Raw genomic sequence first — 16,750 nt, 5'->3', positions numbered from 1 at the left:
AACTCAAGGTAGTATTGAAGTATTCTGTTATAACTCAAGGTAGTATTGAAGTGTTCTGTTATAACTCAAGGTAGTATTGAAGTATTCTGTTATAACTCAAGGTAGTATTGAAGTGTTCTGTTATAACTCAAGGTAGTATTGAAGTATTCTGTTATAACTCAAGGTAGTATTGAGGCAGCAGGTAGCCTAGTGGTTAGAGGCAGGTAGCCTAGTGGTTAGAGGCAGGTAGCCTTGTGGTTAGAGGCAGGTAGCCTTGTGGTTAGAGGCAGGTAGCCTAGTGGTTAGAGGCAGGTAGCCTAGTGGTTAGAGGCAGGTAGCCTAGTGGTTAGAGGCAGGTAGCCTAGTGGTTAGAGGCAGGTAGCCTAGTGGTTAGAGGCAGGTAGCCTAGTGGTTAGAGGCAGGGTAGCCTAGAGGTTAGAGGCAGGTAGCCTAGTGGTTAGAGGCAGGTAGCCTAGTGGTTAGAGGCAGGTAGCCTAGTGGTTAGAGGCAGGTAGCCTAGTGGTTAGAGGCAGATAGCCTAGTGGTTAGAGGCAGGTAGCCTAGTGGTTAGAGGCAGGTAGCCTAGTGGTTAGAGGCAGGTAGCCTAGTGGTTAGAGGCAGGTAGCCTAGTGGTTAGAGGCAGGTAGCCTAGTGGTTAGAGGCAGGTAGCCTAGTGGTTAGAGGCAGGTAGCCTAGTGGTTAGAGGCGGGGTAGCCTAGTGGTTAGAGGCAGGTAGCCTAGTGGTTAGAGGCGGGGTAGCCTAGTGGTTAGAGGCAGGTAGCCTAGTGGTTAGAGGCAGGTAGCCTAGTGGTTAGAGGCAGGGTAGCCTAGTGGTTAGAGGCAGGTAGCCTAGTGGTTAGAGGCAGGCAGCCTAGTGGTTAGAGGCGGGGCAGCCTAGTGGTTAGAGGCAGGTAGCCTAGTGGTTAGAGGCAGGTAGCCTAGTGGTTAGAGGCAGGGTAGCCTAGTGGTTAGAGGCAGGTAGCCTAGTGGTTAGAGGCAGGTAGCCTAGTGGTTAGAGGCAGGGTGGCCTAGTGGTGTTTGCTGGATCGAATCTCCGAGCTGACAAGGTAAAAATCTGTCGTTCTTCCCCTGAACAAGGCAGTTAACCCACAGTTCCCCTGAACAAGGCAGTTAACCCACAGTTCCCCTGAACAAGGCAGTTAACCCACTGTTCCCCTGAACAAGGCAGTTAACCCACCGTTCCCCTGAACAAGGCAGTTAACCCACCGTTCCCCTGAACAAGGCAGTTAACCCACTGTTCCCATGAACAAGGCAGTTAACCCACTGTTCCCCTGAACAAGGCAGTTAACCCACCGTTCCCTGAACAAGGCAGTTAACCCACCGTTCCCAAGGCAGTGAACAAGGCAGTTAACCCACTGTTCCCCTGAACAAGGCAGTTAACCCACAGTTCCCCTGAACAAGGCAGTTAACCCACCGTTCCCCTGAACAAGGCAGTTAACCCACTGTTCCAAGGCAGTTAACCCACTGTTCCCCTGAACAAGGCAGTTAACCCACCGTTCCCCTGAACAAGGCAGTTAACCCACTGTTCCCCTGAACAAGGCAGTTAACCCACTGTTCCCCTGAACAAGGCAGTTAACCCACTGTTCCCCTGAACAAGGCAGTTAACCCACTGTTCCCCTGAACAAGGCAGTTAACCCACCGTTCCCCTGAACAAGGCAGTTAACCCACTGTTCCCCTGAACAAGGCAGTTAACCCACCGTTCCCCTGAACAAGGCAGTTAACCCACTGTTCCCCTGAACAAGGCAGTTAACCCACTGTTCCCCTGAACAAGGCAGTTAACCCACTGTTCATAGGCCGTCATTGTAAATAAGAATTAGTTCTTAACTGACTTGCCTGGTTAAATAAAGGTTACACACAGTATTTAAGTATTCTGTTATACCTACTTCAACACTACCTTTAAGTATTCTGTTATACCTACTTCAACACTACCTTTAAGTGTTCTGTTATACCTGCTTCAACACTACCTTTAAGTATTCTGTTATACCTACTTCAACACTACCTTTAAGTATTCTGTTATACCTACTTCAACACTACCTTTAAGTGTTCTGTTATACCTACTTCAACACTACCTTTAAGTATTCTGTTATACCTACTTCAACACTACCTTTAAGTATTCTGTTATACCTACTTCAACACTACCTTTAAGTATTCTGTTATACCTACTTCAACACTACCTTTAAGTGTTCTGTTATACCTGCTTCAACACTACCTTTAAGTATTCTGTTATACCTACTTCAACACTACCTTTAAGTGTTCTGTTATACCTACTTCAACACTACCTTTAAGTATTCTGTTATACCTACTTCAACACTACCTTTAAGTGTTCTGTTATACCTACTTCAACACTACCTTTAAGTATTCTGTTATACCTACTTCAACACTACCTTTAAGTATTCTGTTATACCTACTTCAACACTACCTTTAAGTATTCTGTTATACCTACTTCAACACTACCTTTAAGTATTCTGTTATACCTACTTCAACACTACCTTTAAGTGTTCTGTTATACCTACTTCAACACTACCTTTAAGTGTTCTGTTATACCTACTTCAACACTACCTTTAAGTGTTCTGTTATACCTACTTCAACACTACCTTTAAGTACCTTTAAGTTCTGTTATACCTACTTCAACACTACCTTTAAGTGTTCTGTTATACCTACTTCAACACTACCTTTAAGTGTTCTGTTATACCTACAACACTTCAACACTACCTTTTAAGTGTTCTGTTATACCTACTTCAACACTACCTTTAAGTGTTCTGTTATACCTACTTCAACACTACCTTTAAGTATTCTGTTATACCTACTTCAACACTACCTTTAAGTATTCTGTTATACCTACTTCAACACTACCTTTAAGTGTTCTGTTATACCTAACACTACCTTTAAGTGTTCTGTTATACCTACTTCCAACACTACCTTTAAGTGTTCTGTTAACACTACCTTTAAGTGTTCTGTTATACCTACTTCAACACTACCTTTAAGTATTCTGTTATACCTACTTCAACACTACCTTTAAGTATTCTGTTATACCTACTTCAACACTACCTTTAAGTGTTCTGTTATACCTACTTCAACACTACCTTTACCTTTAAGTATTCTGTTATACCTACTTCAACACTACCTTTAAGTGTTCTGTTATACCTGCTTCAACACTACCTTTAAGTGTTCTGTTATACCTACTTCAACACTACCTTTAAGTGTTCTGTTATACCTACTTCAACACTACCTTTAAGTGTTCTGTTATACCTACTTCAACACTACCTTTAAGTGTTCTGTTATACCTACTTCAACACTACCTTTAAGTGTTCTGTTATACCTACTTCAACACTACCTTTAAGTGTTCTGTTATACCTACTTCAACACTACCTTTAAGTACTTCAACACTACCTTTAAGTTCTGTTATACCTACTTCAACACTACCTTTAAGTATTCTGTTATACCTACTTCAACACTACCTTTAAGTATTCTGTTATACCTACTTCAACACTACCTTTAAGTGTTCTGTTATACCTACTTCAACACTACCTTTAAGTGTTCTGTTATACCTACTTCAACACTACCTTTAAGTGTTCTGTTATACCTACTTCAACACTACCTTTAAGTGTTCTGTTATACCTGCTTCAACACTACCTTTAAGTGTTCTGTTATACCTGCTTCAACACTACCTTTAAGTGTTCTGTTATACCTGCTTCAACACTACCTTTAAGTGTTCTGTTATACCTGCTTCAACACTACCTTTAAGTGTTCTGTTATACCTACTTCAACACTACCTTTAAGTGTTCTGTATGAAACTGGACATTAAGTGAAAACCGCAGAGGGAAATGATATAACCACAAAATCCACTGACTATATTATGAACACACTAGTGCAACTACCTGCCAGTGTGATGGACTCCATGGATAGACTTTTATAATCTGAACATAAGGGATTATGGGATCCATGCAGGTGTCGCTGTATGGGTTTCCTTCTTTATTGTGTTTTGAGGAAAGAAAATATATTTTAGCAATAGATGTTAGTGCTCCTCTGAGGTCCTGTTACGCTGCTACTTGGACACACACTGTTTGATTAAAGACTATATCAAGCCTCAGCCTCAAGTGTGTCTCTGAAGCTATAAGGACATAAAGCCATCTCAGAGAGAGAAAAAGAGAGGGAGAGAGAGGAAGAGAGAGAGAGATAGAAAGAGAGAGAGCGACATCAAGAGAGAGAGAGAGGAAGAGAGAGCGCGACATCGAGAGAGAGACAGAGAGAGAGGAAGAGAGAGAGCAACATCGACAGAGAGAGAGAGAGAGACTGTGGTGGACCTCCCCTGGAGCTTGTCATCCCTGGTCCCTCCAGCAACCTCACACCTCATTACCCTTCATATTGCACCCCTGACCCAAGAAGAGCCAGGCTGCCCACCTCGCCCTGCCCCAGCATGCCTCAGTGCGCATTCCAAATGGCAACTTAATCCCCATAGGGCTCTGATCAAAAGGAGTGCACTTTAAAGGGAATAGAGTTCCATTTGGGACGCTCAACAGCCTGGTCTGGCCCAGTCGGGCCCTCCAGTGAAGTGGCACTCTCAGCCGACTCCAGCCGTCCGGACAGATCGATGGACCCACCTAGGGGGTGATGATAGAGACATGATGCAGCCACTCATAGTCAAGGAACATCGATCCTGAGGAGAGAGAGATAAAGAGATTGAGAGAGATGGGGGGAGATAGTGAGACAGAGAAATATATATATACAGTTGAAGTCGGAAGTTTACATACACCTTAGCCAAAAACATTTAAACTCAGTTTTTCAAATTCCTGACATTTAATCCGAGTAAAAATTCCCTGTCTTAGGTCAGTTAGGATCACCACTTTATTTTAAGAATGTAAAATGTCAGAATAATAATAGAGAGAATGATTGATTTCAGCTTTTTATTTCTTTCATCACATTCGCAGTTGGTCAGAAGTTTACATACACTCAATTAGTATTTGGTAGCATTGCCTGTAAGTTGTTTAACTTGGGTCAAACGTTCTGGGTAGCCTACCACAAGCTTCCCAAAATAAGTTGGGTGAATTTTGGCCCATTCCTCCTGACAGAGCTGGTGTAACTGAGTCAGGTTTGTAGGCCTCCTTGCTCGCACACGCTTTTTCAGTTCTGCCCACAAATGTTCTATAGGATTGAGGTCAGGGCTTTGTGATGGCCACTCCAATACCTTGACTTTGTTGTCCTTAAGCCATTTTGCCACAACTTTGAAAGTATGCTTGGGGTCATTGTCCATTTGGAAGACCCATTTGCGACCAAGCATTAACTTCCTGACTGATTTCATGATGTGTTGCTTCAATATAATCCACATAATTTTCCTACCTCATGATGCCATCTATTTTGTGAAGTGCACCAGTCCCTCCTGCTGCAAAGCACCCCACAACATGATGCTGCCACCCCCGTGCTTCACGGTTGGGATGCTCTTCGGCTTGTAAGCCTTCCGCCTTTTTCTCCAAACATAACGATGATCATTATGGCCAAACAGGTCTATATTTGTTTGATCAGACCAGAGGACATTTCTCCAAAAAGTATGATCTTTGTCCCCATGTGCAGTTGCAAACCGTAGTCTGGCTTTTTTATGGCAGTTTTGGAGCAGTGGCTTCTTCCTGGCTGAGTGGCCTTTCGGGTTCGATATAGGACTTGTTTTACTGTGGATATAGATACTTTTGTATCTGTTTCCTCCAGCATCTTCACAAGGTCCTTTGCTGTTGTTCTGGGATTGATTTGCACTTTTCAGACCAAAGTATATTAATCTCTAGGAGACAGAACGCGTCTCCTTCCTGAGCGATATGATGGCTGCGTGGTCCCATAGTGTTTATACTTGCGTACAATTGTTTGTACATAAATGAACGTGGAACCTTCAGGCATTTGGAAATTTCTCCCAAGGATGAAACAGACTTGTGGAGGTCTACCATTTTTTTCTGAGGTCGTGGCTGATTTCTTTTGATTTTCCCATGATGTCAAGCAAAGAGACACTGAGTTTGAAGGTAGGCCTTGAAATACATCCACAGGTACACCTCCAATTGACTCAAATGATGTCAATGAGCCTATCAGAAGCTTCTAAAGCCATGACATCATTTTCTGGAATTTCCCAAGCTGTTTAAAGGCACAGTCAACTAGGTGTATGTAAACTTCTGACCCACTGGAATTGTGATACAGTGAATTATAAGTGAAGTAATCTGTCTGTAAACAATTGCTGGAAAAGTTACTTGTGTCATGCACCAAGTAGGTGTCCTAACCGACTTGACAAAACTTTTGTTTCTTAACAAGGCATTTGTGGAGTGGTTGAAAAACGAGTTTTAATGACTCCAACCTAAGTGTATGTAAACTTCCGACTTCAACTGTGTGTATATATATATATATATATATATATATATATATATAGAGAGAGAGAGAGAGAGAGAGAGAGAGAGAAAGAGGGGGGGGGGGGAGAGAGAGAGAGAGAGAGGGGGAGAGAGGGAGGGACAGAGATAAAGAGGGAGAGAGAGACAGAGATAAAGAGGGAGAGAGAGAGGGGAAGAGAGGGAGAGAGGGACAGAGATAAAGAGGGAGAGAGAAAGAGGGAGAGAGAAAGAGGGAGGAGAGAGAGAGAGAGAGAGAGGGGGAGAGAGGGACAGAGATAAAGAGAGAGAGAGAGAGAGAGAGAGAGAGAGAGGGGGAGAGAGGGAGAGAGAGACTGAGATAAAGAGGGAGAGAGAGAAAGAGATAAAGAGGGAGAGAGAGAGGGGGACAGAGATAAAGAGGGAGAGAGAGACAGAGATAAAGAGGGAGGGAGAGAGAGAGAGAGGGGGAGAGAGGGACAGAGATAAAGAGGGAGAGAGAAAGAGGGAGGGAGAGAGAGAGGGGGAGAGGTGGAGAGGGGGAGAGAGGGGGAGATAAAGAGGGAGAGGGGAGGGGGGGAGAGAGAGGGGGAGAGAGAGGGGGAGAGAGGGACAGAGACGGTCAAAGACTCTTCCTGAAGAGGATTCTGAATTCATTTAATGAAGCAGCAGGCTGAATTTCATGAGGCAGGAGGGACAGACCAGACCAGACTAGACCAGACCAGACTAGACTAGACTAGACTAATCCAGATGAGTCCAGACCAGAGGGACAGACCAGACTAGACTAGACCAGACCAGACCAGACCAGACCAGACCAGACTAGACTAGACCAGACCAGACTAGACTAATCCAAACGAGTCCAGACCAGAGGGACAGACCAGACTAGACCAGACCAGACTAGACTAATCTAAACGAGTCCAGACCAGAGGGACAGACCAGACCAGACTAGACCAGACCAAACCAGACTAGACTAATCCAAACGAGTCCAGACCAGAGGGACAGACCAGACTAGACCAGATCAGACTAGACTAATCCAAACGAGTCCAGACCAGAGGGACAGACCAGACTAGACCAGACCAGACTAGACTAATCCAAACGAGTCCAGACCAGAGGGACAGACCAGACCAGACCAGACCAGACTAGACTAATCCAGAGGAGTCCAGACCAGACCAGACCAGACCAGACCAGACCAGACCAGACCAGACTAGACTAATCCAGAGGAGTCTAGACCAGACCAGACCACACCAGACCAGACCAGACCAGACTAGACTAATCCAGAGGAGTCCAGACCAGACCAGACCAGACCAGACTAGACCAGACCAGACCAGACCAGACTAGACCCAGGGGGACAGACCAGACCAGACCAGACCAGACTAGACCAGAGGGACAGACCAGACCAAACTAGACTAGACTAATCCAGACGAGTCCAGACCAGAGGGACAGACCAGACCGGACTAGACCAGACCGGACCAGACCAGACCAGACCAGACCAGACAAAATAGAATCACAGTTAACTACATAGCAGTTCAAACAAGGTAGTTTAGCACAGGCTGAGTCTCCACCTGGATCTTGTCACAGAGCCACAATTACAAAGTCATTTGTGTGACAGCTTCAACAGTTAACTAAAGCTTGACTCCTCTTCTCTCTGATGTTCATGTTCAGCCCTAAAACCTCTCAGCTTAACTCACCACTGGGAACGCAGGGTTTTCTGTTTTGTAGTTCAGCTGCTTGAGGATTGGTCCTCCTGGTTAATCATACAGTAATCAGAGGATTGGTCCTCCTGGTTAATCATACAGTAATCAGAGGATTGATCCTCCTGGTTAATCATACAGTAATCAGAGGATTGGTCCTCCTGGTTAATCATACAGTAATCAGAGGATTGATCCTCCTGGTTAATCATATAGTAATCAGAGGATTGATCCTCCTGGTTAATCATACAGTAATCAGAGGATTGATCCTCCTGGTTAATCATATAGTAATCAGAGGATTGATCCTCCTGGTTAATCATACAGTAATCAGAGGATTGATCCTCCTGGTTAATCATACAGTAATCAGAGGATTGATCCTCCTGGTTAATCATATAGTAATCAGAGGATTGATCCTCCTGGTTAATCATACAGTAATCAGAGGATTGATCCTCCTGGTTAATCATAGTAATCAGAGGATTGATCCTCCTGGTTAATCATATAGTAATCAGAGGATTGATCCTCCTGGTTAATCATATAGTAATCAGAGGATTGATCCTCCTGGTTAATCATACAGTAATCAGAGGATTGATCCTCCTGGTTAATCATACAGTAATCAGAGGCTTGATACAGTAATCAGAGGGTTGATCCTCCTGGTTAATCATATAGTAATCAGAGGATTGATCCTCCTGGTTAATCATACAGTAATCAGAGGATTGATCCTCCTGGTTAATCATACAGTAATCAGAGGATTGATCCTCCTGGTTAATCATATAGTAATCAGAGGATTGATCCTCCTGGTTAATCATATAGTAATCAGAGGATTGATCCTCCTGGTTAATCATATAGTAATCAGAGGATTGATCCTCCTGGTTAATCATATAGTAATCAGAGGGTTGATCATCCTGGTTAATCATGCAGTAATCAGCGGATTGATCCTCCTGGTTAATCATATAGTAATCAGAGGGTTGATCCTCCTGGTTAATCATGCAGTAAAAAGCAGATTGATCCTCCTGGTTAATCATGCAGTAATCAGAGATGTGATCCTCCTGGTTGGGGAATCATATAGTAATCAGAGGATTGATCCTCCTGGTTAATCATATAGTAATCAGAGGATTGTTCCTCCTGGTTGGGGAATCATATAGTAATCAGAGGATTGTTCCTCCTGGTTAATCATATAGTAATCAGAGGATTGTTCCTCCTGGTTAATCATATAGTAATCAGAGGATTGATCCTCCTGGTTGGGGAATCATATAGTAATCAGAGGATTGATCCTCCTGGTTAATCATATAGTAGTCAGAGGATTGATCCTCCTGGTTAATCATATAGTAATCAGATGATTGATCCTCCTGGTTAATCATATAGTACTCAGAGGATGGATCCTCCTGGTTAATCATATAGTAATCAGAGGATTGTTCCTCCTGGTTAATCACACAGTAATCAGAGGGTTATTGATCCTCCTGGTTAATCATATAGTAATCAGATGATTGATCCTCCTGGTTAATCATATAGTAATCAGAGGATTGTTCCTCCTGGTTAATCATATAGTAATCAGAGGGTTGATCCTCCTGGTTAATCATACAGTAATCAGAGGTTGATCCTCCTGGTTAATCATGCAGTAATCAGAGGATTGATCCTCCTGGTTAATCATGCAGTAATCAGAGGATTGATCCTCCTGGTTAATCATACAGTAATCAGTTGAAATCATATAGTAGTCAGAGGATTGATCCTCCTGGTTAATCATACAGTAATCAGAGGATTGATCCTCCTGGTTAATCATATAGTAATCAGAGGATTGTAATCAGAGGATTGATCCTCCTGGTTAATCCTCCCTCCTGGTTAATCATATAGTTAATCATAATCAGTAATCAGAGGATTGATCCTCCTGGTTAATCATAGGATTGATCCTCCTGTAATCAGAGGATTGATCCTCCTGGTTAATCATATAGTAATCAGAGGATTGATCCTCCTGGTTAATCATATAGTAATCAGAGGATTGATCCTCCTGGTTAATCATATAGTAATCAGAGGGTTGATCCTCCTGGTTAATCATGCAGTAATCAGAGGATTGATCCTCCTGGTTAATCATATAGTAATCAGAGGATTGATCCTCCTGGTTAATCATATAGTAATCAGAGGATTGATCCTCCTGGTTAATCATGCAGTAATCAGAGGATTGATCCTCCTGGTTAATCATACAGTAATCAGAGGATTGATCCTCCTGGTTAATCATATAGTAATCAGAGGATTGATCCTCCTGGTTAATCATCCTCCTGGTTAATCATATAGTAATCAGAGGATTGATCCTCCTGGTTAATCATATAGTAATCAGAGGATTGATCCTCCTGGTTAATCATACAGTAAGAGGATTGATCCTCCTGGTTAATCATAGGATTGAGGATTGATCCTCCTGGTTAATCATAGTAATCAGAGGATTGATCCTCCTGGTTAATCATATAGTAATCAGAGGATTGATCCTCCTGGTTAATCATACAGTAATCAGAGGATTGATCCTCCTGGTTAATCATATAGTAATCAGAGGATTGATCCTCCTGGTATATCATATAGTAATCAGAGGATTGAATCATATCATATAGTAATCAGAGGATTGATCCTCCTGGTTAATCATACAGTAATCAGAATCAGAGGGTTGATCCTCCTGGTTAATCATATAGTAATCAGATTGATCCTCCTGGTTAATCATGCAGTAATCAGAGGATTGATCCTCCTGGTTAATCCTCCTGGTTAATCATGCAGTAATCAGAGGATTGATCCTCCTGGTTAATCATATAGTAATCAGAGGGTTGATCCTCCTGGTTAATCATATAGTAATCAGAGGATTGATCCTCCTGGTTAATCATATAGTAAGCGGATTGATCCTCCTGGTTAATCATGCAGTAATCAGAGGATTGATCCTCCTGGTTAATCATATAGTAATCAGAGGGTTGATCAGCAGTAATCAGAGGATTGATCCTCCTGGTTAATCATATAGTAATCAGAGGATTGATCCTCCTGGTTAAATCATATAGTAATCAGAGGATTGATCCTCCTGGTTAATCATATAGTAATCAGAGGATTGATCCTCCTGGTTAATCATATAGTAATCATTGATCCTCCTGGTTAATCATATAGTAATCAGGGATTGATCCTCCTGGTTAATCATACAGTAATCAGAGGATTGTTCCTCCTGGTTAATCATAATCAGTAAATCAGAGGATTGATCCTCCTGGTTAATCATATAGTAATCAGAGGATTGATCCTCCTGGTTAATCATATAGTAATCAGAGGATTGATCCTCCTGGTTAATCATATAGTAATCAGAGGATTGATCCTCCTGGTTAATCATATAGTAATCAGAGGATTGATCCTCCTGGTTAATCATATAGTAATCAGAGGATGGATCCTCCTGGTTAATCATATAGTAATCAGAGGATTGATCCTCCTGGTTAATCATATAGTAATCAGAGGATTGTTCCTCCTGGTTAATCATACAGTAATCAGAGGATTGATCCTCCTGGTTAATCATATAGTAATCAGAGGATTGATCCTCCTGGTTAATCATATAGTAATCAGAGGATTGATCCTCCTGGTTAATCATATAGTAATCAGAGGATTGATCCTCCTGGTTAATCATATAGTAATCAGAGGATTGATCCTCCTGGTTAATCATATAGTAATCAGAGGATTGATCCTCCTGGTTAATCATGCAGTAATCAGAGGATTGATCCTCCTGGTTAATCATATAGTAATCAGAGGGTTGATCCTCCTGGTTAATCATATAGTACTCAGAGGATGGAAATCATATAGTAATCAGAGGATTGAATCATATAGTAATCTCCTCCTGGTTAATCATAATCAGCAGTAATCAGAGGATTGATCCTCCTGGTTAATCATATAGTAATCAGAGGATTGATCCTCCTGGTTAATCATATAGTAATCAGAGGATTGATCCTCCTGGTTAATCATAGTAATCAGTTGAATCCTGGTAGTAATCAGAGGATTGATCCTCCTGGTTAATCATATAGTAATCAGAGGATTGATCCTCCTGGTTAATCATATAGTTCCTGGAATCATATAGTAATCAGAGGATTGATCCTCCTGGTTAATCATATAGTAATCAGAGGATTGATCCTCCTGGTTAATCATATAGTAATCAGAGGATTGATCCTCCTGGTTGATCCTCCTGGTTAATCATACAGTAATCAGAGGATTGATGGTATTGTTCCTCCTGGTTCAGAGGGAATCATATAGTAATCAGAGGATTGATCCTCCTGGTTAATCATATAGTAATCAGAGGATTGATCCTCCTGGTTAATCATATAGTAATCAGAGGATTGATCCTCCTGGTTAATCTCCAGAGGTTGATCCTCCTGGTTAATCATAGTAATCAGCGGATTGATCCTCCTGGTTAATCATATAGTAATCAGAGGGTTGATCCTCCTGGTTAATCATAGTAAATCATAGTAATCAGAGGATTGATCCTCCTGGTTAATCATGATTGATCCTCCTGGTTAATCATATAGTAAAAAGAGGATTGATCCTCCTGGTTAATCATATAGTAATCAGAGGATTGATCCTACATATAGTAATCAGTTCATATAGTAATCAGTTGGTATTAGTAATCAGATGATTGATCCTCCTGGTTAATCATATAGTACTCAGATGATTGATCCTCCTGGTTAATCATATAGTACTCAGAGGATGGATCCCCTGGTTAATCATGCAGTACTCAGAGGGTATGAACAGGCCTGGAGCACAGTACTTAGTCCTTCCTCTAACACAGCTGTGTAATGGAAATGTGTTGCTTGAAGAGAAAAGCAGGCTTTGCCCCAGATAAATGTGTAAGTGTTTTCCTTGCACAACACTTTCTCTCTATCCTCGCCATAAACACTGTTATGTCATTTTATTCACACTTTCCCCCCAACTATTCACCCATATTTAATTTGTATTAATTTTTTCTTTTAACAATATTTCATCACCACCAACTCTGTGACTGGTTATGGTAATATGGTTGCCCTTCATTCTAATGATGGCATCCTCACTATGTATGAAATGCAGGATTGTTGTTTCTCTATATGTTGGTATTAGGTCTAGGTTTGATGATATATTAACTACATGTTGGTATTAGGTCTAGGTTTGATGATATATTAACTAGATGTTGGTATTAGGTCTAGGTTTGATGATATATTAACTACATGTTGGTATTAGGTCTAGGTTTGATGATATATTAACTAGATGTTGGTATTAGGTCTAGGTTTGATGATATATTAACTACATGTTGGTATTAGGTCTAGGTTTGATGATATATTAACTAGATGTTGGTATTAGGTCTAGGTTTGATGATATATTAACTACATGTTGGTATTAGGTCTAGGTTTGATGATATATTAACTAGGTTTGATGTTTAACTAGGTTGGTATTAGGTCTAGGTTTGTTTGATGATATGATTAACTATTCTGGTTTGATGATAGGTCTATGTTTGATGATAGATTAACTACATGTTGGTATTAGGTCTATGTTTGATGATAGATTAACTAGATGTTGGTATTAGGTCTAGGTTTGATGATAGATTAACTAGATGTTGGTATTAGGTCTAGGTTTGATGATATATTAACTAGATGTTGGTATTAGGTCTAGGTTTGATGATAGGTTAACTACTGTACATGTTGGTATTAGGTCTAGGTTTGATGATATATTAACTAGATGTTGGTATTAGGTCTAGGTTTGATGATAGATTAACTACATGTTGGTATTAGGTCTAGGTTTGATGATATATTAACTAGATGTTGGTATTAGGTCTAGGTTTGATGATAGATTAACTACATGTTGGTATTAGGTCTAGGTTTGATGATAGATTAACTACATGTTGGTATTAGGTCTAGGTTTGATGATATATTAACTACATGTTGGTATTAGGTCTAGGTTTGATAATATATTAACTACAGTACATGTTGGTGTTAGGTCTAGGTTTGATAATAGATTAACTAGATGTTGGTATTAGGTCTAGGTTTGATAATATATTAACTACTGTACATGTTGGTATTAGGTCTAGGTTTGATAATAGATTAACTACATATTGGTATTAGGTCAACAGTACTCATTCTGTGACTTGACAGAAGGTCTTATTCCCCAACCTGGTCTCAGAGCATTTCGTATAATTTGGAACGTAAATCCGGCACTCCATTGAGAATGATATGTTACGTTTGGTATCGTATGTATTTGTTTGTGGATGTTCATCACCCATTTCGTATTTGATACGTTACGAATTGCAATTCATATTTGTTACAAATTTGCTATATTCACAATATTGTCTGAATTTGCAAATGTATGTTATGTTACGAATGCCAATTTGTTGTGGCTAACATTAGCTAGGCGGCAAAAACTAAATGTGGCTAACATTAGTTAGGGTTAAGGTTAGGAGTTAGGTTAAAGTGTTAAGGTTAGGGTAAGAGGAAATGTTAGGTAAATGGGTTAAGTAAGTCTTATGTATCAATACCAAACGTAACATATCATACTAATCTGAATGTGTCGGATTTACATTTATTAGGTTACATCTCGTCTATGAGACCAGGCTGCATCCAGAGATAATGCCTCTCTCTTGATCATGATCCCTGTGATATTCAGAATGCATTGACCCCACAGGCATCTGGTTTCATCAAACCGGATAATCAACGTAATTAAGTCATCAAATCAGCGTAATTAAGGTTGTTAGGAGCCGAACAATGGATACTTCAGACAGAGGCACACCAGGTTCCCCTCCCTCCTTCTCTTAGATAACAAAAATTGTTAATTTGCTCAGTCCTCCCGCTCTGTCTGTCTGTGTGTGTGTGAGAAAGATTTAGGAATTAATTGCTCAGTGGTTGGTCCCACCTCTCTGGTCCTCCGAATCACGTCCCTCCACCCTGACATGGACGTCCTGTTGATGGAGGTAATCAGAGAAGGCAGCTAACAGAAGAGCCAGTCAGCACACCCAGGTGTACAGCGGCCATTTTGATTTTGACAGACATTAATTCAGACCAGCAGGCGTCATGGTGGACCTGGGCGGTGAAACTGCTGTCAGGCAGCGTTGTGTGTGCGTGTGTGTGTGTGTGTGGGGGGGGGGTACAGAGGAGCAGTGGTGTTCAGTCAGATCCTGAAATCCTAATGTACTAATGTATCCTACCATGGGTCTGAACCCCATAATGTATCCTACCATGGGTCTGAACCCCTAATGTATCAACCTACCATGGGTCTGAACCCCTCATGTATCCTACCATGGGTCTGAACCCCTAATGTAACCTACCATGGGTCTGAAGCCCTAATGTAACTAATGTATCCTACCATGGGTCTGACCCCCTAATGTAACTAATGTATCCTACCATGGGTCTGAACCACTAATGTATCCTACCATGGGTCTGAACCCCTAATGTATCCTACCATGGGTCTGAAGCCCTAATGTATCCTACCATGGGTCTGAACCCCTAATGCAACCTACCATGGGTCTGAACCCCTCATGTATCCTATCATGGGTCTGAACCCCTCATGTATCCTACCATGGGTCTGAAGCCCTAATGTATCCTACCATGGGTCTGAAGCCCTAATGTATCCTACCATGGGTCTGAAGTCCTAATATAGAATAAGATGTCATTTGGGAGGCCTGCCAGTCCTTAGTTAACAGTCATCTTCTATATGTCTCATCAGGAGGCCCAGCGGTCGACAAAGAGAAGAAGAGAGAATTCAACGAGGTGTCACAGCTCCTTAAGATTGAGAAAATCCAATCCCCTGGACGGAGAGAGGGAGAGAGAGAGGTAGAGGTAGAGGGGGAGTGAGAGAGGGGGAGCAAGAGAGGGAGAGAGAGCGAGAGAGAGGGGAGAGGATGGAGAGAGAGCGAGCATTATTACAGTACCAATTATTATTAGCCGTACCAAGCATTATTATTCTGCTTGGTACTGCATCAGTTTATCTGATGTACCGCACTTTACAAATGTACAATAAACTTTACACTTAGAAAAGTTATAAAAGATTTAAGACATATGTTATATCATATTATGTATATATACAGTGTTGTAATGATGTGCAAATAGTTAAAGTACAAAAGTAAATAAATAAACATAAATATGGGTTGTATTTACAATGGAATTTGTTCTTCACTGGTTGACCTCTTCTTGTGGCAACAGGTCACACATCTTGCTGCTGTGATGGAACACTGTGGAATTTTACTATTCTCTCTTTCTCTCGCTCTCTCTCTCTCTCTCTCTCTCTCTCTCTCTCTCTCTCTGTCTCTCTCTGTCTCTCTGTCTCTCCCTATCTCTCTCCCCCCTCTCTCTCCATCCACTCCCCTCCCACCCTATCCCCTCCCACCTATCCCCTCCCACCTATCCCCTCTAGTCTACAGTGGCAGATTCCTCTGACTTTAGCAGTGGGGAATTCGACTTACAAATCATCAGAAGTCATCCTCTGGATCTCCAATAAAACAGGTACCTTCTAACGGCCTCTCTTCACATCTGCTCTCATCCACACCACAACCATGGTAACCACTAGAGGTATCACAACAACCACAGTAACCACTAGAGGTATCACCACAGCCATGGTAACCAATAGAGGTATCACCACAACCATGGTAACCACTAGAGGTATCACCACAAACATAGTAACCACTAGAGGTATCACCACAACCATGGTAACCACTGGAGGTATCACCACAACCATAGTAACCACTAGAGGTATCACCACAACCATAGTAACCACTAG

The 16,750-nt window shown here is 41.6% G+C and overlaps 1 protein-coding gene across 1 annotated transcript in view; it reads left to right on the top strand.

Annotated features, from left to right (window-relative positions):
* LOC112240517 (thyrotropin-releasing hormone-degrading ectoenzyme-like) overlaps positions 1–16,750 on the top strand; it is a gene marked incomplete at its 5' end in the record, with an annotated part of 150,819 nt that overhangs the window by 75,942 nt on the left and 58,127 nt on the right. The window contains one exon of the mRNA XM_042316217.1: positions 16,388–16,476. Coding sequence (XP_042172151.1) covers positions 16,388–16,476 — 89 coding nt within the window. The remainder of the gene's footprint in view (positions 1–16,387; positions 16,477–16,750) is intronic.

This window comes from Oncorhynchus tshawytscha, unplaced genomic scaffold (assembly GCF_018296145.1).
Source record: "Oncorhynchus tshawytscha isolate Ot180627B unplaced genomic scaffold, Otsh_v2.0 Un_contig_1191_pilon_pilon, whole genome shotgun sequence".
NCBI classification, from domain to species: domain Eukaryota; kingdom Metazoa; phylum Chordata; class Actinopteri; order Salmoniformes; family Salmonidae; genus Oncorhynchus; species Oncorhynchus tshawytscha.
This window is presented reverse-complemented; position numbering and strand designations above follow the sequence as displayed.